This window comes from Nerophis lumbriciformis, linkage group LG23 (assembly GCF_033978685.3).
Source record: "Nerophis lumbriciformis linkage group LG23, RoL_Nlum_v2.1, whole genome shotgun sequence".
Classification (NCBI taxonomy): Eukaryota; Metazoa; Chordata; class Actinopteri; order Syngnathiformes; family Syngnathidae; genus Nerophis; species Nerophis lumbriciformis.
In genome coordinates this window covers 40,363,798-40,387,829 of record NC_084570.2, presented here as the reverse complement: position 1 = coordinate 40,387,829, position 24,032 = coordinate 40,363,798, and the positions used below count along the sequence as shown (strand labels likewise).

The 24,032-nt window shown below is 43.3% G+C and overlaps 1 protein-coding gene across 2 annotated transcripts in view; it reads left to right on the top strand.

The window, feature by feature from the left end:
- Positions 1-23,973, top strand: part of slco4a1 (solute carrier organic anion transporter family, member 4A1) — an 80,024-nt gene extending 56,051 nt beyond the window's left edge. For both annotated transcript variants that reach the window (XM_061985538.2, XM_061985537.2), the window contains exons 8-12: positions 10,100-10,262; positions 10,333-10,505; positions 10,569-10,633; positions 21,964-22,112; positions 22,178-23,973. In XM_061985538.2, the coding sequence (XP_061841522.2) occupies positions 10,100-10,262; positions 10,333-10,505; positions 10,569-10,633; positions 21,964-22,112; positions 22,178-22,336 (709 nt within the window). In that variant the 3' untranslated portion in view covers positions 22,337-23,973. The remainder of the gene's footprint in view (positions 1-10,099; positions 10,263-10,332; positions 10,506-10,568; positions 10,634-21,963; positions 22,113-22,177) is intronic.
- The last annotated feature ends 59 nt before the right edge of the window (positions 23,974-24,032 follow it).

The window sequence follows — 24,032 nt, the reverse complement described above, 5'->3', positions numbered from 1 at the left end:
CGACGACTTCTCCTGCTTCCACGGCGACGTCTCCTCCTGCTTCCACGGCGACGTCTCCTTCTGCTTCCACGGCGACGTCTCTTCCTGCTTCCACGGCGACGCCTCCGGCTTCCACGGTGACGACGACGCCTCCGGCTCCGGCTTCCACGCCGACGACTCCGGCTCCGGCTTCCACGGCGACGACGATGCCTCCGCCTCCGGCTTCCACGGCGACGACGACGCCTCCTGCTCCGGCTTCCACGGCGACGACGACGCCTTCTGCTCCGGCTTCCACGGCGACGACGACGCCTCCTGCTCCAGCTTCCACGACGACGCCTCCGGCTCCGGCTTCCACGGCGATGACGACGCCTGCTCCTTCCACGCCCTCATTGTCGTCTCAGCGACTTCAAGCTGTCCGGCTGCGCAAGCAGCAATCAGGGGCCTGCAGGCGGCTCTCTCGGAGGTTAGTGTATGGACGCCAGTGGCGCAAACAACAGCGACACCCAAGACGTAGTCGTAGAACTCTCCGGCTGCTGAACTTCTGGCGCCACTCACGCCCATCTTCTCGGCAGCCACGAATGTGGCCTTTCCGTGGTCGCCCGCCTCGCCTGCGGCGTTCCATTCGCCGCCGCCACCTGACTCGTCCCCGGTGGATTCGGGGACACTTGGCCTGGCGACCCACCACCAAGTCCTCCCTCCGTCCTCCCTTGACTCTTGAACTGTATCTCAGTTTTTTGGGTTTTATTTTTTCCAAGGGACATCTGGAATCTGTCCTTTAAAGGGGGAGTACTGTTATGATCCGATGCCCGGATCATATTCTGTTTACGTTTTCAAGTCATTTGTGTTTTCAGCATCTCTTGAGTTCGTTTGTTTCTGTTGCCATGACTGCATATTGCACACACCTGCCTCTGGTTAGTGTTCGAGACGCTCACCTGTTGTCTGGGCACTAATCAGAGGGCTATTTAGTCTTTGACCTGGCCTCACTCGGTCTGGCTTCCTAATTTGCTATTTGCAACAGATGACGACTTTTGTTACTTGCTCTGTACCTGCTAGCTTCCACGCTAGGCTCTTGTTACTTGCTAACTCCCACGCTAGCCCATTTAGATTTTTGCCTTAAGTGCTACCAGCACGTTTTTCTTTGTTCCTTCTGATTTATTCCTTAAATAAATCATTTTCTTACCTGCACGCTGTGTCTGAAGCCCGTCTGCATTTCTGGGAGAATGAGCCCTGCATCATGATGCGACCCAGTCGTCACACATTTTATCATAATATTCTGACTTTATTCCAAAATAAATATGTTTTTATGTCATAATTTAAAAATAATATTTTAGTAATAATCACACATTTTATTATAATATTCCTACTTTATTCCGAAATAAATGCAAGTTTTTCATGCCATAATTTAAAAATAATATTCTAGTAACATCACACATTTCATCATAATATTCCGAAATAAATGCATGTTTTTTATGCCATATTTGAAAAAGAATATTCTTGTAATATCACACAATTTATCATAATATTCCGACTTTATTCCGGAATAAATGCATGTTTTTATGCCATAATTTAAAAATAATATTCTAGTAATATCACACGTTTTATCATAAAATTCCGATTTTATTCCAAAATAAATGCGTTTTTATGCCTTAATTTAAAAATAATATTTGAGTAATACCAAACATTTTATCATAATAAATGCATGTTTTTTATGTCATATTTATTTATTTATATATATATATTATTTATTTAAAAAATAATATTCTAGAAATATCACAGATTTTATCATAATATTCCGACTTTATTCCGAAATAAGTGCATGTCTTATTTTCTATAATTTAAAAATAATATTCTCGTAATATCACACATTTTATCATAATATTCTGACTTTATTCTGTACAATCAATCTGATTTCTGGGTAACCAGTGACTACTGCGAAAGGGCAGTTGACAGCCAGGAAAGACTGGAAGACTTCCAGGAAAGTCTGGATGACAGCAGGAAAGTCTGTACCGGGAGTGGGCGGCTAGTTACCCAACCCACTAGTCTTCTAGCCAGGAGACACCCAACCTCTAACTACGAAAACGAATAAGGAAAAACAACCCGAAGGCCCTCCGAGAGGCGGGGTGGAAGATGGGCCTAACAGGACTGACTAATCGGAAACGACTGGAACGGACATCGACAACGAGATGAAGACCTTCCGATTGTGCAGGTGTGGATGGGGGAAAGTGACCACATACAGGGGCTTACGGATCCATCAGGGGAGGAAGAGAAAGGAGAGCGAGAAGAAAGGCATACAACATCCTTGCACTGCTCCGGCAGATAAGACAAGCAGGACCCCCAGCCGGGGAGAGAACCACAGAGCCGAGGGTCCAAACATTGTTGATATGCGGATGGTAGAGGAAGAACCCCCTGAGTGGAGCAGTACCCCCCTGGCATGTGAGCATGCCGAAGATAGACCTGCCAGCCCCCCAATCACCCAGCAAACAGAAAAGAGGGAACCAGGAAGAAAGTGCACCATCAAGTGGCCTAGAGCAAGTGATGTGAAGACATGGCAGAAACTGGACTCAGACCTCAGTCTAGTGCTGGAGCACTCGCTACGTGGACAAGAAACTCAACCTTCTTGGGGACATCCTGTACGAGGAGTGCAAAGCTAGATTCGGTAGCCTCACCAAGAAGCAGCACAATCTACCCCCAAGAAAGGGCAGGAGGGAGGCCGAGATTGACGCCCTGATGCAAGATCGGCGCCAGGTCCGCAGGAGATGGAGGAAAGCATCGGCAGAGGAGAAAGAAGGCCTGAAGGTGTTATGGGACGAGGTGAGACAGAAGCTAGGCAGCATGCGAAGAGCAGAACGTATTCGCAGATGCAGGAAAAGAAAGGAGAAAGAAAGAGCTAGCTTCATGAGGAATCCTTTCAAGCACGCCCGTCAGCTTCTGGAGGAGAAAAGAAGCGGGAAACTGGAAGCCACCAAGGAGGAGCTTGAGCAGTACATCAGGGGCCAATACAGCGACTCAAAGAGGAACGATTCGTTAGGTTCACCAGGATACGTCCCTCTTCCACCTCCAACAACCACGCAGTTTGACAGCTGCCCTCCTCGACTGAGCCTAACGGAATCCCCTACAAGCTATACAAGAACTGCCCCCAAGTGCTGAAATGCTTGTGGAAGCTAATGAACACAGCATGGAAGAATCTACTCATTCCATCGGAGTGGCAGAGAGCTGTGGCGGTGTTTATTCCGAAGGAACAGGAGTCCCATAACATCAGTCAATTCAGGAGAATTGCTCTGTTGAATGTCGAGGGAAAGATCTTCTTTGCAGTCATGGCCAAGAGACTAACCTCTTGCCTCACAGAGAACGGCTATATTGACACCAGCTGCCAGAAAGCAGGAGTACCAGGTTTTCCAGGATGCGTGGAGCATTATTCAATAATTTGGGCACAGATCCAGAGGGCCAAGCAGGAGAAGAGCGACCTCCACGTGGTGTGGCTTGACCTTGCCAATGCTTATGGTTCTGTTCCGCACAAACTCATCCAGTTTGCATTGGAGTTCTTCCACGTCCCTGTTTCCATCATCAACCTGGTAACCAGCTACTTCAGGGACTTCCAGATGTGTGTCAGCCTCCAGGATTTTACAACAGGATGGCAGCGTCTGGAAGTAGGCATCGCCATGGGGTGTTCCATCTCCCCAGTCCTCTTTGTCGCAGCTTTTGAAATCATCCTCCGCGGAGCCCGCCAGACTGTAGGAGGGATGAGGCTGCAGACAGGGCAGAGGCTTCCACCACTCCGAAGCTACATGGACGATGTCACTGTGGTGCTGCAAACAGCCCCATGCACGAGAAGGTGTCTGAAGAGGCTGGATGAGATAGTGACATGGGCACGGATGAAGATAAAACCCTCAAAGTCACGAAGCCTCTCCTTGCGCAAAGGCACCAGGAGCGACAAAACCATTTTTGTTGCAGGAGGTGAGCAAATCCCTCTACTGGTCAACCAGTCCATCCAAAGCTTGGGGAGCCAGTACAATGCGGACCTGTCGGACAAGCACGCAGGCAAGGCAGCACGGAAACAACTCTCAGAAGGCCTAGCGAGTATCAACAAGAGCCAGCTCCCCGGAAAGTACAAGTTGTTGTGTTACAACTTCACACTGTACCAAAGGGTTATGTGGCCACTGAAGATGTGTGAGATTCCATCCTCAACAGTCAACGGGTTGGACAGACTAGCCAACTTCTACATCCGAAAGTGGCTGGGTCTACCGCATTGCTTCTCCGACACTGGCTTATTTGGGGCAACTTCGCTGCATCTGCCGATCCAGTCCATCACCCTGGGCTATAAGCAAGAGAAGGCCAGACTGGTCCTTGAGCTGGAAGAATCCTCAGATCCTACAGTGAGGAATGCACGTGTACCCACCCGAACAGGCCGGAAGGGGCAAGCAGGGCCAGAGGTCGCCAAGGCCATTGGCAGGCTCCAACACCAAGAGATAGTTGGCAGGGTGCAAGTAGGGAGAGCGGGGCTTGGCTGGGGTGATTCTCCACGCCTCTGGTCCAAGGTCACAAAGAGAGAACGCAGAGCCATGGTTGTGGAGGAGATCTCAAGGGCAAACCAGGAGCAATATACCATCAAGGCCGTGTCTCAAGGTCGCCAAGGAAGATGGACCACTTGGGAAGGTACCATCAGCAGACCCATCAGCTGGGCCGACCTATGGAAGATGCCACAAGCCAGATTCAGCTTCCTACTCAGGGCAACCTATGACACCTTACCATGCCCTAGAAACCTCCACCAGTGGTTTGGCCAGGAGGAGAGCTGTCCCCTGTGTGGTGCTCCCAACGCCAGCCTGCAGCACTTGCTATCAGGCTGCAAGATCGCGCTGACACAGGGTCGCTACAGATGGCGGCATGATCAAGTCCTGAGGAAACTGGCTGAAGTCCTGGAGAGCAGTAGACAAGAGGCCAACAGCCAGCCCATAGCCAAGCAACTTCCTGTCATGTTTGTGAGGCCAGGGGAAGGCAAAGGACACACCAGCCGACGAGGCCCCCGCAGTTTCCTCTCTCTGGCAAGGGACTGGAGTATGAGGGCTGACATCGGCAAACAGCTCCAGTTCCCCCGTGAAATCACCACCACTTCACTCCGCCCAGACATAGTGCTATGGTCTGCTGTTACCAAGTCTGCCATACTGATCGAGCTCACCATCCCCTGGGAGGCGGGAATCCAGGCAGCCTACGAGCGCAAAGCAGCCAAGTATGCAGATCTGGCTGCTGAGTGCAGAGAGGCAGGCTGGTCCACTACCATCTACCCTGTGGAAGTAGGCTGTCGGGGCTTTGTCGGTACATCAACTATAAGGCTGCTCCGAGATGTGGGAACGACTGGGGCTAAGCTCCAAAGGGAAACTAAGGCCCTTGCCGAGGAAGCAGAAAAGGGAAGCTTCTGGTTGTGGCTGAGGAGGAGGGATAAGTACTGGGGGTCAAGGCAATAAGATGGGTCAGCTGCAGGGGGTGGCAGGGACATCTCCCTGCCACCGCTCCGCCACCAGGAGGCGTTCCGGGGTTAAAGAGAGTGAAACTCCAATGAGCGGTGGTCCCCGGCTGATGACCCTGCAGCTGACTCAAGGCACTGTAGGAGGCGCGTCAGGCATACTTGCCCAGCAGAAACAACACCATATCTGTACAATCAATCTTTTTCCAAAATAAATGCATGTTTTTATGCCATTATTTAAAAAATAATATTCTAGTAATATTACACATTTTATCATATCATTCCGACTTTATTCCGAAATAAATGCATGTTTTTTTGCCACAATTGAAAAATAATATTCTAGTTATATCACACATGTTATCATAATATTCCGAAATAAATGCATGTTTTTATGCCATATTTGAAAAATAATATTCTAGTAAGATCACACATTTTATCATAATATTACGACTTTATTCCGAAATAAATACATGTTTTTATGCCATAATTTAAAAATAATAATCCAATAATATCACACATTTTATCATAAAATTCAGATTTTATTCCGAAATAAATGCATGTTTTATACCATAATTGAAAAATAATATTCTAGTAATTTTACACATTTTATCATAATATTCCAACTTTATTCCGAAATAAAGGCATGTTTTTATGCCATAATTTAAAAATAATATTCTAGTAATATCACACATTTTAGTCACATATCGTCGGTCTCACTTTGACGCACAGCAAGGGCTCTGGAACCAGTTCCCTCGAGAGGGGCTGGACTCTCTTCCACTCTGGCGTTGCCGGCAGTGAGAGGCGACGGGCTGGTGTTGCAATTCGTGTTGCCCCTCCGGCTCAAAGCCTGCACGTTGGAGTTCAACCCAGTGGACGAGAGGGTAGCTTCCCTCCGCCTTCGGGTGGGGGGGACGGGTCCTGACTGTTGTTTGCACTTACGTACCCACCCTTTTTGGATTCACTCAAGGGAGTACTGGAGAGTGCTCCCCCTGGTGATTCCCTCGTTCTACTGGGGGACTTCAACGCTCATGTTGGCAGCGACAGTGAAACCTGGAGAGGTGTGATTGGGAAGAATGACCGCCCGGATCTGAACCCTAGTGGTGCTTTGTTCTTGGAGTTTTGTGCTCGTCACAGATTGTCCATAACAAACACCATGTTCAAACATAAGGGCGTCCATATGTGCACTTGGCACCTCAACACCCTAGGCCGCAGTTCCATCCCCGGGGGAGTGCTCAGAGAGTATGGGGTAACGGATTGTCTGATTGTGGCGTTCCGCTCCCTGTATGATCAGTGTCAGAGCTTGGTCCGCATCGCCGGCAGTAAATCGGACCCGTTTCCAGTGAGGGTTGGACTCCACCAAGGCTGCCCTTTGTCACCGATTCTGTTCATAACTTTTATGGACAGAATTTCTAGGCGCAGTCAGGGCGTTGAGGGTGTCTGGTTTGGTGGCTGCAGTATTAGGTCTCTGCTTTTTGCAGATGATGTGGTCCTGATGGCTTCATCTGGCCAAGATCTTCAGCTCTCACTGGATCGGTTCGCAGCCGAGTGTGAAGCGACTGGGATGAGAATCAGCACCTCCAAGTCCGAGTCCATGGTTCTCGCCCGGAAAAGGGTGGAGTGCCATATCCGGGTTGAGGAGGAGATCTTGCTCCAAGTGGAGAGTTCAAGTACCTCGGAGTCTTGTTCACGAGTGAGGGAAGAGTGGATCCTGAGATCGACAGGCGGTGCGGTGCGGCGTCTTCAGTAATGCGGACGCTGTATCGATCCGTTGTGGTGAAGAAGGAGCTGAGCCGGAAGGCAAAACTCTCAATTTATCGGTCGATCTACGTTCCCATCCTCACCTATGGTCATGAGCTTTGGGTTATGACCGAAAGGACGAGATCCCGGGTACAAGTGGTCGAAATGAGCTTCCCCCGCCGGGTGGCGGGGCTCTCCCTTAGAGATAGGGTGAGAAGCTCTGTCATCCCGGGGGAACTCAAAGTAAAGCCGCTGCTCCTCCACATCGAGAGGAGCCAGATGAGGTGGTTCGGGCATCTGGTCAGGATGCCACCCGAACGCCTCCCTAGGGAGGTGTTTCGGGCACGTCCGACAGGTAGGAGGCCACGGAGAAGACCCAGGACACGTTGGGAAGACTATGTCTCCCGGCTGGCCTGGGAACGCCTCGGGATTCCCTGGGAGGAGCTGGACGAAGTGGCTGGGGAGAGGGAAGTCTGGGCTTCCCTTCTGAGGCTGCTGCCCCCGGGACCCGACCTCAGATAAGCGGAAGAAGATGGATGGATGGATGGATATCACACAATTTATTATAATATTCTGACTTCATTCCGAAATAAATGCGTTTTTATGCCATAATTTAAAAATAATATTTTAGTAATATCACACATTTTATCATAATATTTCTACTTTATTCCGAAATAAATGCATGTTTTTTTTTTGCCACAATTGAACAATAATATTCTAATAATATCACGCATTTCATCATAATATTCCGAAATAAATGCAGGTTTTTTATGCCATAATTTTAAAATAATATTCTAGCAACATCACACATTTTATCATATTACTACGACTTTATTCTGAAATAAATGCATGTTTTTATGCCGTAATTTAAAAATAATAGTTTAGTAATATCACACATTTTATCATAATAAATGCATGTTTTTTTGCCATAATTTAACAATTATATTCTAGTAACTTCACACATTTTATCATAATATTCTGACTTTATTCCAAAATAAATGCCTGTTTTCATGCCATTATTTAAAAAATTATATTCTAGTAATATCACACATTGTATCATAATATTCTGACTTCATTCCGAAATAAATGTGTTTTTATGCCATAATTTAAAAATAATATTTTAGTAATATCACACATTTTATCATAATATTCCGACTTTATTCCGAAATAAATGCATGTTTTTATGCCATAATTCAAAAATAATATTCTAGTAATATCACACATTTTATCATAATATTCTGACTTTATTCCGAAATAAATGTGTTTTTATGCCTTAATTTAAAAAATAATATTTTAATAATATCACACATTTGATTATAATATTCCCTACTTTATTCCGAAATAAATGCATGGGTTTTTTTTTTGCCATAATTAAAAATAATATTCTAGTAATATCACACATTTTATCATAATGTTCTAACTTTATCCCGAAATAAATGCATGTTTTTGATGCCATAATTGAACAGTAATATTCTAGTAATATCACACCTTTCATCATAATATTCCGAAATAAATGCAGGTTTTTTATGCTATGATTTAAAAATAATATTCTAGTAACATCACACATTTTATCATATTCCGACTTTATTCCCCCCAAAAATGCATGTTTTTATGCCATAATTTAAAAATCATATTCTAGCAACATCACACATTTTATCATTTTATTCCGACTTTATTTCGAAATAAATGCATGTTTTCATGCCATAATTTAAAAATAATATTTTAGTAATATCACACATTTTACCATAATAAATGCATGTTTTGTGCCATAATTTGAAAATTATATTCTAGTAACATCACACATTTTATCATAATATTCTTACTTTATTCCGAAATATATGCATGTTTTTATGCCATTATTTAAAAAATAATATTCTAGTAATATCACACATTTTATCATGATATTCCAACTTTATTCCGAAATAAATGCATGTTTTTTTTGCCATAATTGAAAAATAATATTCTAGTAATATCACACATTTTATCATAATATTCTGACTTTATTCCAAAATAAATGCATGTTTTTATGCCATAATTTAAAAATCATATTCTAGCAACATCACACATTTTATCATTTTATTCTGACTTTATTCCAAAATAAATGTATGTTTTTATGCCATAATTTAAAAATAATATTTTAGTAATATCACACATTGTATCATAATAAATGCATGTTTGTATGCCATAATTTAAAAATTATATTCTAGTAACATCACACATTTTTTCATAATATTCCGACTTTATTACTAGATAAATGCATGTTTTTATGCCATTATTTAAAAAATAATATTCTAGTAATATCACACATTTTTCATAATATTCCGATTTTATTCCGAAATAAATGCATGTTTGTTTGCCATAATTGAAAAATAATATTCTAGTAATATCACACATGTATCATAATATTCCGAAATAAATGCATATTTTTTATGCCATGTTTGAAAAATAATGTTCTACTAATATCACACATATTATCATAATATTCAGACTTTATTCCGAAATAAATACATGTTTTTATGCCATAATTGAAAAATAATATTCTAGTAATATCACACATGTATCATAATATTCCAAAATAAATGCATGCTTTTTATGCCATATTTGAAAAATAATGTTCTAGTAATATCACACATTTTATCATAATATTCAGACTTTATTCCAAAATAAATGCATGTTTTTATGCCATAATTTAAAAATAATATTCTAGTAATATCACACATTTTATCATATTCTGACTTTATTCCAAAATAAATGCATGTTTTTATGCCATAATTAAAAAATAATATCACACATTCTTCTCCTGACTACGTACATGTTTTCTGCCACAGTGTAAAGATGTTATTTTATAAATAGCAGACTTTATTTGGACATATTCTGTAGACAAAGTAGCCGAAAGGTAAACACAAAGCCTGCTAATTCCCTCAGGAGCTCCTGGGCGCCTCAGAGCTTGAACGCGGACTGCAACGCGGCGTGCGGCTGCGGCCGGGAGCTGTACAACCCGGTGTGCGGCGCCGACGCCATCATGTACTACTCGCCCTGCCACGCCGGCTGCAGCGCCTTCAACCAAACATCTAACATGGGCAGAAAGGTGCACAGGAAGTGTGTGCAGCTATGATGGCGACTGGGAGGAGTGACCATTGTGTGCGTGTGGCCGGCAGGTCTACTCAGGCTGCAGCTGCGTGGTGGCCAACGCCACCCATGACGTGGGCGTCGCGGTGGCAGGAAAGTGCGGCAGCGCCTGCAACCACATGTTGGTCTTCCTCATCTTCTGCTTCGTGGTGATGATGTTCACCTTCCTCTGCAGCATCCCTGCTCTCACCGCCACGCTCAGGTCAGGCACGCCATTTTCTTACTCCTCCTCCTCCTCACCTCATGCTCTTGCATCCTCTTGTAGGTGCGTGCCCGACAGCCAGAAATCCTTCGGTCTTGGGATCCAGTGGATTCTGGTGCGCACCTTGGGTCAGTTTCACTTTCACTTTCACAAACTTTAAAGGGGAACATTATCACAATTTCAGAAGGGTTAAAACCATAAAAAATCAGTTCCCAGTGGCTTATTTTATTTTTCGAAGTTTTTTTCAAAATTTTGCCCATCACGCAATATCCCTAAAAAAAGCTTCAAAGTGCCTGATTTTAACCATCGTTATATACACCCATCCATTTTCCTGTGACGTCACATAGTGATGCCGATACAAACAAACATGGCGGATAGAACAGCAAGGTATAGCGACATTAGCTCGGATTCAGACTCGGATTTCAGCGGCTTAAGCGATTCAACAGATTACGCATGTATTGAAACGGATGGTTGTAGTGTGGAGGCAGGTAGCGAAAACCAAATTGAAGAAGAAACTGAAGCTATTGAGCCATATCGGTTTGAACCGTATGCAAGCGAAACCGACGAAAACGACACAACAGCCAGCGACACGGGAGAAAGCGAGGACGAATTTGGCGATCGCCTTTTAACCAACGATTGGTATGTGTTTGTTTGGCATTAAAGGAAACTAACAACTATGAACTAGGTTTACAGCATATGAAATACATTTGGCAACAACATGCACTTTGAGAGTGCAGACAGCCCAATTTTCATCAATTAATATATTCTGTAGACATACCATCATCCGCTCGCAGATTTCTTTGACTTTATCGTTGGAAATGCATCTGCTTTGAGTGTCGCAGGATATCCACACATTCTTGCCATCTCTGTCGTAGCATAGCTTTCGTCGGTAAAGTGTGCGGAACAAACGTCCAATTTCTTGCCACTTTCGCATCTTTGGGCCACTGGTGCAACTTGAATCCATCCCTGTTGGTGTTGTTACACCCTCCGACAACACACCGACGAGGCATGATGTCTCCAAGGTACGGAAAACAGTCGAAGAAACGGAAAATAACAGAGCTGGTTTGACTCGGTGTTTGTAATGTGTTTGAGAAAATGGCGGATTGCTTCCCGATGTGACATCACAACGTGACGTCATCGCTCCGAAAGTGAATAATAGAAAGGCGTTTAATTCGCCAAAATTCACCCATTTAGAGTTCGGAAATCGGTTAAAAAAATATATGGTCTTTTTTCTGCAACATCAAGGTATATATCGACGCTTACATAGGTCTGGTGATAATGTTCCCCTTTAAACATATTTATGCAGTAGATACTAGAAAATGAAGTGTTTTTTTTGTATTGTATATATGTATGTATGTATGTATGTATGTATGTACAAGCCCCATTTCCATATGAGTTGGGAAATTGTGTTAGATGTAAATATAAACGGAATACAATGATTTGCAAATCCTTTTCAACCCATATTCAATTGAATGCACTACAAAGACAAGATATTTGATGTTCAAACTCATAAACTTTATTTTTTTTTTTTGCAAATAATAATTAACTTAGAATTTCATGGCTGCAACACGTGCCAAAGTAGTTGGGAAAGGGCATGTTCACCACTGTGTTACATCACCTTTTCTTTTAACAACACTCAATAAACGATTGGGAACTGAGGAAACTAACTGTTGAAGCTTTGAAAGTGGAATTCTTTCCCATTCTTGTTTTATGTAGAGCTTCAGTCGTTCAACAGTCCGGGGTCTCCGCTGTTGTATTTTACGCTTCATAATGCGCCACACATTTTCAATGGAAGACAGGTCTGGACTGCAGGCGGGCCAGGAAAGTACCCGCACTCTTTTTTTTTATGAAGCCACGCTGTTGTAACACGTGCTGAATGTGGCTTGGCATTGTCTTGCTGAAATAAGCAGGGGCGTCCATGAAAAAGACGGCGCTTAGATGGCAGCATATATTGTTCCAAAACCTGTATGTACCTTTCAGCATTAATGGTGCCTTCACAGATGTGTAAGTTACCCATGCCTTGGGCACTAATGCACCCCCATACTATCACAGATGTTGGCTTTTGAACTTTGCGTCGATAACAGTCTGGATGGTTCGCTTCCCCTTTGGTCCGGATGACACGATGTCGAATATTTCCAAAAACAATTTGAAATGTGGACTCGTTAGACCACAGAACACTTTTCCACTTTGAATGAGTCCATCTTAGATGATCTCGGGCCCAGAGAAGCCGGCGGCGTTTCTGGATGTTGTTGATAAATGGCTTTCGCTTTGCATAGTTGAGCTTTAACTTGCACTTACAGATGTAGCGACGAACTGTATTTAGTGACAGTGGTTTTCTGACGTGTTCCTGAGCCCATGTGGTGATATCCTTTAGAGATTGATGTTGGTTTTTGAAACAGTGCCGTCTGAGGGATCGAAGGTCACGATCATTCAATGTTGGTTTCCGGCCATGCCGCTTACGTGGAGTGATTTCTCCAGATTCTCTGAACCTTTTGATGATATTATGGACCGTAGATGTTGAAATCCCTAAATTTCTTGCAATTGCACTTTGAGAAACGTTGTTCTTAAACTGTTTGACTATTTGCTCACGCAATTGTGGACAAAGGGGTGTACCTCGCCCCATCCTTTCTTGTGAAAAACTGAGCATTTTTTGGGAAGCTGTTTTTATACCCAATCATGGCACCCACTTGTTCCCAATTAGCCTGCACACCTGTGGGATGTTCCAAATAAGTGTTTGATGAGCATTCCTCAACTTTATCAGTATTTATTGCCACCTTTCCCAACTTCTTTGTCACGTGTTGCTGACATCAAATTCTAAAGTTAATGATTATTTGCAAAAAAATAAAAATGTTTATCAGTTTGAACATCAAATATGTTGTCTTTGTAGCATATTCAACTGAATATGGGTTGAAAATGATTTGCAAATCATTGTATTCCGTTTATATTTGTTGTTATCATCAGTCATCAACAATTGAGAACAGAGAAATGGATATTGGAACAGTGTAGGTCTGACTTGGTAGGATATGGACAGCAAGTAGTGGGCAGAGAGAGAGAGAGAGAGAGAGAGAGAGAGAGAGAGAGAGATCGATCAGAAGGCATAAGAAAAAGTATCTGCATTTGATTATTAACAATCCGGGGAGGGTGTTAGTTTAGGGTTGTAGCTGCCTGGAGGTGAACTTTTATTGTGGTTTTGAAGGAGGATTGAGATGCACTTTTTTTTATACCTGTTGGGAGCACATTCCACATTGATGTGGCATAGAAAGAGAATGAGTTAAGACCTTTGTTAGTTCGGAATCTGGGTTTAACGCGGTTAGTGGAGCTCCCCCTGGTGTTGTGGTTATGGCGGTCATTTACGTTAAGGAAGTACTTTGACATGTACTTCGGTATCAGGGAGGTGTAGCGGATTTTATAGACTAGGCTCAGTGCAAGTTGTTTTACTCTGTCCTCCACCCTGAGCCAGCCCACTTTGGAGAAGTGGGTAAGAGTGAGGTGGGATCTGGGGTGGAGGTCTAGAAGTAATTTGACTAGCTTGTTCTGGGATGTTTGGAGTTTAGATTTGAGGGTTTTGGAGGTGCTAGGGTACCAGGAGGTGCATGTGTAATCGAAAAAGGGTTGAACGAGAGTTCCCGACAGAATCCTCATGGTGCTTTTGTTGACCAGAGAGGAGATTCTATACAGAAATCTTGTTTGTTGGTTGACCTTTTTGATTACCTTGGTTGCCATTTTTTCACAGGAAAGATTAGCCACTAGAATGGAACCTAGGTAGGTGACCTCATCTTTCCTGGTGATAACAATGTCACCCACTTTTATTTTATTTATTTATTTATTTTTTTAATTTATTATTTTTTATTTTTTATTTTTTTATTTTTTTTTTTATGTTTTATTAGCCTTTATTTAACCAGGTAAAATCCCATTGAGATCAAAGATCTCTTTTCCAAGGGAGACCTGGCCAAGAGGGCAGCAGCAAGGTTACATTAAAAACAGTAAACAAATACATAAAACATCACATTTACAACATTAAAACTTGCTCACATGACACATGTGCATACGGACAAGGTAGACTGCAATCCTTTCACAGAAGCTTTAAACTCTTTCAACGTAACTAGGGTTTGAAGTTTAATGTTCGATTGTAGGTTATTCCAAGCCTTCGGTGCTGAAAACCTAAATGCTTTCTTGCCCAGTTCAGTTCTTACTTTGGGGACGACAAATTGCAGAACATTCATTGAACGAAGATTGTGACTTCCTTGTTTCTTTGTTAAAAGACAAGACAGATAAGATGGAGTGATACCCAGAATGGTTTTGTAGATGAAAACATACCAATGATTGAGGCGTCCAGCACATAAAGATGTCCAGTTAACCATTGAGTATAACACACAATGGTGAGTAAGGGGAGCGCAGTTGGTGATGAATCTCAGTGCCCCGTGGTACACACTATCCAGCTTGTGGAGACAAGCAACAGTAGCATTCATGTACAACACATCTCCATAGTCAATAACAGGTAAAAAGGTTGTTTCCACCAATTTCTGTTTCACAGTAAAAGAAAAGCAAGACTTGTTTCTATAATAAAATCCCAGTAAAAGTTTCCGTTTTTTTACAACATACTGAATGTGCTCCTTAAAACTCAAGTGGTCATCAATTAAACATCCTAAATATTTAAAAGCAGATACTAACATAATTTGTTGCCCATTTCTTGTTAAAATGTTCTCACACAGTGATGATCTTACAGTTTTTGATGTGGTAAAGAGCATACACTTTGTTTTCTCTGCATTTAAAACCAGTTGAAGATAGCAAAGTTGTTCTTGTACTCTGTCAAATGCATGTTGTAGATATTTAAAAGCCTCAGCAAGAATGGGTGCTGTGCAGTATATGACAGTATCATCAGCATAGAAATGGAAAGTTGAGTTCGGAATATTCTGTCCAAGATTATTTATGTAAATAGTGAATAATAAGGGGCCCAACACAGAACCTTGAGGGACACCCTTTTTCACTTGCAGTACGTCCGAGGAGGAACCTTCTATCTGAACAGCCTGAGTTCTACTTGTGAGGTAATTTGCAAACCATCCATTTTATAGTGAATCATTGACTTTCTTAAGGTTGATGTGGGACCCAAGTAGGATGGATTCCGTTTTACCCAAGTGTATGGATAGCTTGTTGTCAGCGAGCCAGGTGCAAGTTCTACAGAATTCAGCACTGAGGATTTTCTCCACCTGTGACTTGTCCTTGTCTGATACCAGCAGGGCTGAGTCATCCGCAAACAAGAACAATTCACAGTCGCGTGCCGATGACAAGTCGTTTATGTATATTAGGAACAGTAAAGGCCCCAATATACTGCCTTGGGGGACTCCACAGCTCACTGAGAGGGGGGGGGGGACACGGTGCCGTTCACCTCTACCACCTGTTCCCTCCCCTCCAAGTAAGATTGCATCCAGCTCGATGAGGTTTTGTTAAATCCGTTTGCTCTGAGCTTATCCAACAGTATAGCGTGGTTAACGGTGTCAAAGGCCTTCTGAAAGTCCAGCATGACCATGCCGCAGTATTTGCCCGCGTCCACCTCATGTTTGATGTGGTCGGTCAGATAGAGAAGGCATGTGTCAGTGGAGTGGTTAGTTCTGAAGACGGATTGGAATTTGTACATGAGTTTATTAGTGGCAAGGTAACTATCGACCTGTTCATAAACTATTTTCTCCATTACTTTCGAAATGGAACTGAGAATAGAAACAGGTCTGTAGTTGCCAGGTTCCAATTTGCTTCCTTTTTTAAAGAGGGGAGTTACTCTTGCTATCTTAAAATCTTTTGGTATTTGTGTAATTGATAGGTTTATTATGTGCATGATGATCGAGGCAATGATGGAGGCAGAGTCCCTGAGGAATCTGGAGGGGATATTGTCAAGGCCGGTGGCCTTGTTTGGGTGGAGCCGGCTCAATTTTTTAAACACCTCATCAGCTGTGACCATTTCTAATTTGAATTCATTGTTGGATACTCCTAGCTTTCTGTAGAAGGCTTTAATGTGTTCTACACCAAAGCGACCAGAGTGGTGGGACAGCTTGTTGACAAGAGTTGCGGCTATGCTGGTGAAAAAGGCGTTAAGTCTGCTTGCTACCTCCATTTTGTCAGTAATGAGGGAGTCACCCTCCTTGATGCTGATGTTGGTGAGTCTGGTTTTAAGTTTCTGGCTGCAACCAGGAAGCTGGTTGTTGAGAATTTTCCAGAGCTCACGTGGCTTATTTGTGTTTTCCTCTAATTTAGACTGTATTGATCTACTAAACAAGATGGCGCCGTCGTGTGTGGCTGGCCGTCTACCGCTCTCAGTCTGGTTTCAGTTTTTGTTGATTTTGTCCTTCTGCACTAAACAGTTTGAGTCTCTGCTGGTGTATGATCGCCAAGAATTGTTGGTTTTTCGACCAACGATCAAAAATAACATTTCTTTGGATTATGGTGGTCCAAATGACCTTCCCCCGTTGCTGTCAGGAATACCAGCTCACCTCTTCCGGTTTCCAGCCCTGAGGTTTCCGCGGAAGCGTCGCCGCGGCACCCGTGGTGGCCGCCGGGTAAAGCAGAGAGTGCTGTTGGCGTGCTCTTCCAGCGCTGCCCGGACGGGAAATGGATTAAGCGGTTCCCTTGTTGCTTTCTGGCCCTCCGTGGATCCATCGGGTTACCCTGTACCGGAAATCGGCCCCGATGAGAGACCCTGGATGCGCCGCACCTGCGCAGCCCGGTGCCGCCAACGTGGGGTGAATCCTTCGAATTTGAAGTTGCTGTGCCGGGATTCCCGGTGTGCTGCGACGCCGGCCTCATCTCCTGCCAGAATTGGTCTGGTAAACGCCAGATCAGTGGCGAACAAAACGTTTCCACTCAGGGATTTCTTCGAGTCACGCTGTCTGGACTTCCTGTGCTTAACTGAGACGTGGCTCGGTGCCGGTGAGTCCAGTGTCTTCTCAGAACTTCTCCCCGCAGACTGTTGCTATTTTAACTCTCCTCGTACCTCAGGCCGTGGAGGAGGAACGGCGACACTTTACAAAAATGACTTTAAATGTAAACAATGCTTTCCTTCGTCATTTTTCGCCAGCTTTGAAATGACTTTATTTGAGGTGTGTCGCGCTGATTTACCGCCCGCCCAAATACAATAAGGACTTCATCAATGACTTTTCGGACTTTTTAGCAGGAATTATGCCCCGCTATGATCGTGTCCTCATTGTTGGAGATTTTAATATCCATGTATGTTGTCCCGACAAACCACTGGTGAAGGATTTTTTAAACCTTATTGACTCTTTTAATTTGACACAGTTTGTGTCTGGCCCCACACACGGACGTGGTCACACGCTTGATCTTGTCCTCTCATATGGTCTGCCTGTGTTTAACTTGGACATTTGTGACAATGTGCTTTCAGACCATATGCCTGTCATATTTGAGGCCAGTTTTAACCGCCTGACAGCTGGAGCGCGCGCTCCTGCGCGTCTCTGTCGAGTTTTTAACCCTTCCACTGCTGGTCAGTTTATTATTGCTTTTAACCAGGTTTTTTTACACTCTGACTCTGTTTTTTCTGACACTGAGAAACTCAATGCATTGTTTGACTCCACCTGTAAGACTGCCTTGAACTCAGTGGCTCCTTTAAAAATCAAAAAGGCTAAAACTAAATCAGAACCCTGGTTTAATGAGAGAACACGTGCGATCAGACGTGAGTGCCGCAAAGCTGAACGCAGGTGGAAGAAGGACAAGCTTCAGGTGTCACTCCAGATTTTAAAAGACTGTTGGCATGGATATCAGAGCACAGTAAAAGAGGCAAAAAGAGAACATTTGGCAAACATTATTGCCTCAAATAGTCTTGACCCTCGTGTTTTATTCAAAACCATTGACTCTGTTCTTAATGCCCCTCAGCCTACATGTTTGGAACCCTCCTCTGAATTGTGTAATGCCTTTTTAGAGTATTTTATTGATAAGATTGCCACAACAAGGGCTCTCATTTCTGTTCCGACCTCTGACCCTTCTGTCCCCTTTAACTACTCTACTGTTTTTAATCAGTTTGAGCAAGTGACTCTGCGGCAGTTACAAGAGTTAACTCATCATATGAAGCCCTCAGGTTCCCCCCATGATGCTGTCCCTCCTACCTTTTTTAATGAAGTGTTTTCTTGCATAGGGCAGCCTGTTCTTAATATTTTAAATAGCAGTCTGTTTTCTGGAGTAGTTCCTACCAGTTTTAAACACGCCGTGGTTCAACCGCTTTTAAAGAAACCTGGTCTGGAGAGTTCAGTTTTAGCCCATTTTAGACCCATTTCTAAGCTGTCTTTCCTCTCAAAGATTTTGGAGAAGATTGTTTTTACCCAGTTAAACACTTTTTTAGAGGACTGTGATATTTTAGAAGTCTTTCAGTCTGGGTTTAAACCCCTCCATAGTACCGAGTCAGCTTTATTAAGGGTTTTTAATGACATCCTTCGAGCAACAGATTTAGGTGATCATGTCATTTTAGTTTTACTGGATCTAACAGCAGCATTTGATACGGTGGACCATAATATTTTAATTAGACGCCTGCAGCATCAAGTGGGCATCTGTGGTACTGCTTTGAGTTGGCTGAAGTCCTATTTGACTAACAGGACCTTCTCTGTGAATGTTGCTGGATCTGAATCCTCCGTTGCTCCCTTGACATGTGGGGTCCCACAAGGCTCAGTTTTGGGACCACTTCTCTTTTCTATTTATTTACTTCCCCTGGGCTCAATCCTAAGAAAGCATGATATTTCTTTTCATTGTTATGCCGATGACACACAAATGTATTTTCCATTAAAGAGAAATCATGCCTCTTCAATACAGCCATTACTTGCCTGTCTTGAGGATATCAAGGCCTGGATGGCCCTAAACTTCTTAAATTTTAATGAAAAGAAGACAGAAGTAATAGTGTTTGGACCTAGTGGTACCTGTGAGCTCCCCCCTGTTGACTTTGGCCCTTTGGCTTTGCACGTTAAGCCCATGGTCACCAACCTGGGCTTTCGTATTGACTGTGATTTTAAATTGGAGCGTCAGATTGGCACAGTGGTGAAAGCCAGCTTTTTTTATTTACGTCAGCTGGCCAAGGTTAAAAACCTTCTTTCTAGGCAACAGTTAGAGACAGTAATCCATGCCTTTACTACATCTCGGCTGGATTACTGTAACTCTTTATATTTTGGAATTAGTCAGTCCTCCCTCTCACGTCTGCAGCTGGTCCAAAATGCAGCTGCCCGACTTTTAACTAACACAAGAAAAAGAGAGCACATTACCGTATTTTCCGCACTATAAGGCGCACCTAAAAACCACAATTTTTCTCAAAAGCTGACAGTGCGCCTTATAACCCGGTGCGCTTTATTACGATTCATTTTCATAAAGTTTCGATCTCGCAACTTCGGTAAACAGCCGCCATCTTTTTTCCCGGTAGAACAGGAAGCGCTTCTTCTTCTACGCAAGCAACCGCCAAGGAAAGCACCCGCCCCCATAGAACAGGAAGCGCTTCTTCTTCTACTGTAAGCTACCACCCGCCCCCGGAAGAAGAAGAAAAAACGCGCGGATATCACCGTACGTTTCATTTCCTGTTTACATCTGTAAAGACCACAAAATGGCTCCTACTAAGCGACAAGGATCCGGTTCATAAAAAGACGCAATCTCTCCATCCGCACACGGATTACTACCGTATTTCACAGCAACTGATATTCCTGTGAACCGCACTGTGGAACGGGAGCACGTACGGTGAATATTCGCACCACAGGGAATGAGAAGTCATCCTTCACTGTGGTTCTAGCTTGCCATGCTAACTTCCACCCATGGTGATATTCAAAAGGAAGACCTTGCCAAAAGAGACCTTTCCAGCCGGCGTCATCATAAAAGCTAACTCGAAGGGATGGATGGATGAAGAAAAGATGAGCGAGTGGTTAAGGGAAGTTTACGCGAAGAGGCCGGGTGGCTTTTTTCACACAGCTCCGAAGGCGAACACACCTTCACTAAGACGGGCAGACAGCGCCGGACGACATACGCCAACATTTGCCAGTGGATCGTAAATGCCTGGGCAGATATTTCGGTCACAACTGTGGTCCGAGCTTTCCGGAAGGCAGGATTCACAGAACTGCTGCACAACAACAGCGACACTGAATCCGATGACTTCGACGAGACGGAGCCGGCCATTTTTGGATCCCACGCTTGCGCAACTTTTCAATTCGGACACCGAAGACGAAGAATTCGAAGGATTTACGAATGAAGAATAACTTCAGAAGGTGAGCGCTATGTTTATTTTGTGTGTTGTGACATTAACGTTCGAGCAACATTATGTTGCTATTGCTCTACACCATTTTGAATTTTACTATGTTTGTGATTGCACATTTGCGTACATTTTGGGACAGAGTTGTTAGAACGCTGGTTTTCAATATATTATTAAAGTTTGACTGAACTATCTGACTGTTTTTTTGACATTCCCTTTAGCGCAGCGTAGGCGCGGCTTATAATCCGGGGCGGCTTATTGGTGGACAAAGTTATGAAATATGTAATTCATTGAAGGTGCGGCTAATAATCCGGTGCGCCTTATAGTGCGGAAAATACGGTACTCCTGTTTTAGCCTCCCTCCACTGGCTGCCTGTGTCTTTTAGAGTCCATTTTAAGATTATCTTACTCGTTTTTAAATCCTTACGTGGTCTTGCCCCACCTTACCTCTCTGAGCTGCTCCATCTGTATGCCCCCACCCGGTCCCTCAGGTCAGCTGATCAGCTGATCCTGGAGGTACCCAAAACAAAGCGCAAGCTCAGAGGGGACAGAGCTTTCTCTGTTGCGGGTCCCAAACTCTGGAACGATCTCCCTCTCCATGTGAGACAGGCCCCTTCTTTGGCTATTTTCAAGACCCTTCTTAAAACCCATTTTTATTCACTGGCTTTTAACCCAGCATGAGACTTTGAACTGTTTTTAGCTTTTAACTTTTTGAACTGTCTTTAACTTTTAAACTGTTTTTATCTAACAAACTGTTCTTAGGGTAATTTATATTTGCTTTTTAATTGTGTATTTTTATTTCTGTTTTAAATGTTATTTTTTAGTCTGTCCTTTGCCTCTATTTCTTTGTGGTGTACAGCCCTTTGTTTTTCAACTGTGCTTGTTTTTAAAGGGCTTTATAAATAAAGTTGGTATGGTATGGTATGGTATTTTGTCGTTAATGTAATTTTTTTTTAAAGATTTAGTCAGTTTGGTTGACCTGACACCATCTTTTTTCCCATAATTGTAATTAAGACTCAGAATGTTATTGTTATTATTATGGTTAAGTTTAACTATTGGTCCCACATAAATGATGTTGTTTTTAAGTTAAATTCAAACTTTTCAATGTCAGAATGTGATCAATGGTAAGTAAGCTGACCTTTAGTGGACAATTGTAGTCCTGGTCCGCCACAATCCTCACTCACATTGCTTTAAATGTCCTAGTTTCATAACGATTGGTAATCCGTCAGTGGCTGTTCCCTCACAGGCAGCATTCCGGGTCCCATCGCTTTCGGCTCCATGATCGATGTCTCCTGCCTCTTGTGGCAGGACCAGTGTGGAGATCCAGGTTCTTGCTACCTCTACCAGAACTCGGCCATGAGCCACTACATGCTAATTGCCGGCGTCATCTATAAGGTGAGTAGGTTGTAGACGGAACGGAGTACTGAACCTGATCAACCTGGCGTGTTCGCCCTCGACAGGTTTTGGGCACCGTCTTCTTCTTGCTGGCCAGCGTCTTGTACCAACCTCCTCCGGAATCGCCTCAAAGCCCCGATCCCAAAAGCGGAGACAAAAAGGACTTGCCTGTGAAAGATCTTCCTGCGGACAGAGTCATCGCCAACCCGCATGCTTGGTTGTGATGTCCAAGAGAACTACTGACCTTGGTCTGAGTCCCTGGTGCTTCTTCAACCTTCTACACCTTCAGCCTTAACAAAGTTCAACAGGACTTCTAGCGCATGAATCAACGTTTTGTCTGACTCCGATCTTACGGGCACTAAAACTTTCCTATTGTTCAAGTTCCAGAGACTTATATGTGGGCCAACTGAGCAGTTCTGCTTAGGGAGTCCAGATCTGTATCCATGTCAACCACGATCCTTAACTAACCTCCACCAGTTCTGGTGAGAATGTTTCTTAGTCAGTAAACCGAACAACTGGATTAGTCCTGGCCTGTGTCCAAGTCTGTTACCATCCTAAACAAACCTCTACAACCAGTCAGGTTTACACCAGAACCTGGGTCAGTTCTGGTAGTAATGTTGACTGTCCTTCAACTTCATTAACCAGATTAGTTCCAGACACTTATGTGCCTGTTGGAGCAGTTCCTAAATATTTTTAATCAGATTAGTTCCAGACACTTCTAGAACAGATTTGGTGGGAATGCTCCTTAGCAAGGGACCGAACTGGAGTTAGTCCTGGCCTATGTACACATCTGTTACCATCCAAAACAAACCTCTACAGTTAAGTTCCAGACACGTGCACACCAGGTTCTGGTGTCAAGTGACCAAACTATATTCTTTGAGTCCTGGTCTGCCACAATCCTCAACCAACCAGTCTACAAACCGTCAAATTGGTGTCTTGATTTCAACCGTTTCCTTCTGACATCTTAACAAGCTGCAGAGACTTGTGCACCAGGTTTGTTTTTTTATGGTTGCAAAAGTTCAGAATGTTCATAGTCCACAGAGAACTACAGTAGAGTTCTAGCCTTTGTCCACATCTGACACAATCTGGAACCAATTTTCTCCCACCTGTCAGATTGGCCTCAACTCCCACAGGATTTGACACCAGAACTTCCACTAATTTTGATTTACAGGACTTTGTTCTATCCTAAATTTTGACTTGTAGGACTTTGTTCTGACAAATTTTGACTTGCAGGACTAGAACAAATTTTACTTGCAGTACTTTGTTTTCTCAAATTTTGACTTGCAGGACTTTGTTCTCACAATTTTTGAATTGCAGGACTAGAACAAATGTTGACTTGCAGTACTTTGTTCTCACAACTTTTGACTTGAAGGACTTTGTTCTCACAAATTTTGACTTGCAGGACTAGAACAAATTTTGACTTGCAGTACTTAGTTCTCTCAAATTTTGACTTGCAGGACTTTGTTCACTCAAATTTTGACTTGCAGGACTTTGTTTTCTCAAATTTTGACTTATAGGACTTTGTTTTCTTAAATTTTTACTTTCTCACAAATTTTACCTTGCAGGACTTTGTTCTCTCCTAAATTTTGACTTGCAGGACTTTGTTCTCACAAATTTTGACTTTCTCACAAATTTTGACTTGCAGGACTTTGACCTCACATATTTTGATTTGCAGGACTTCTCAAATTTTGACTTGTAGGACTTTTTTTTCTTAAATTTTGACTTTCTCACAAATTTTACTTTGCAGGACTTTGTTCTCTCCTAAATTTTGACTTGCAGGACTTTGTTCTCACAAATTTTGACTTGCAGGATTTTATTCTGACATATTTTGACTTGCAGGACTTTGTTCTCACAAATGTTACTTTCTCACAAATTTTGACTTGTAGGACTTTGTTCTCACAAATCTTGACTGGCAGGACT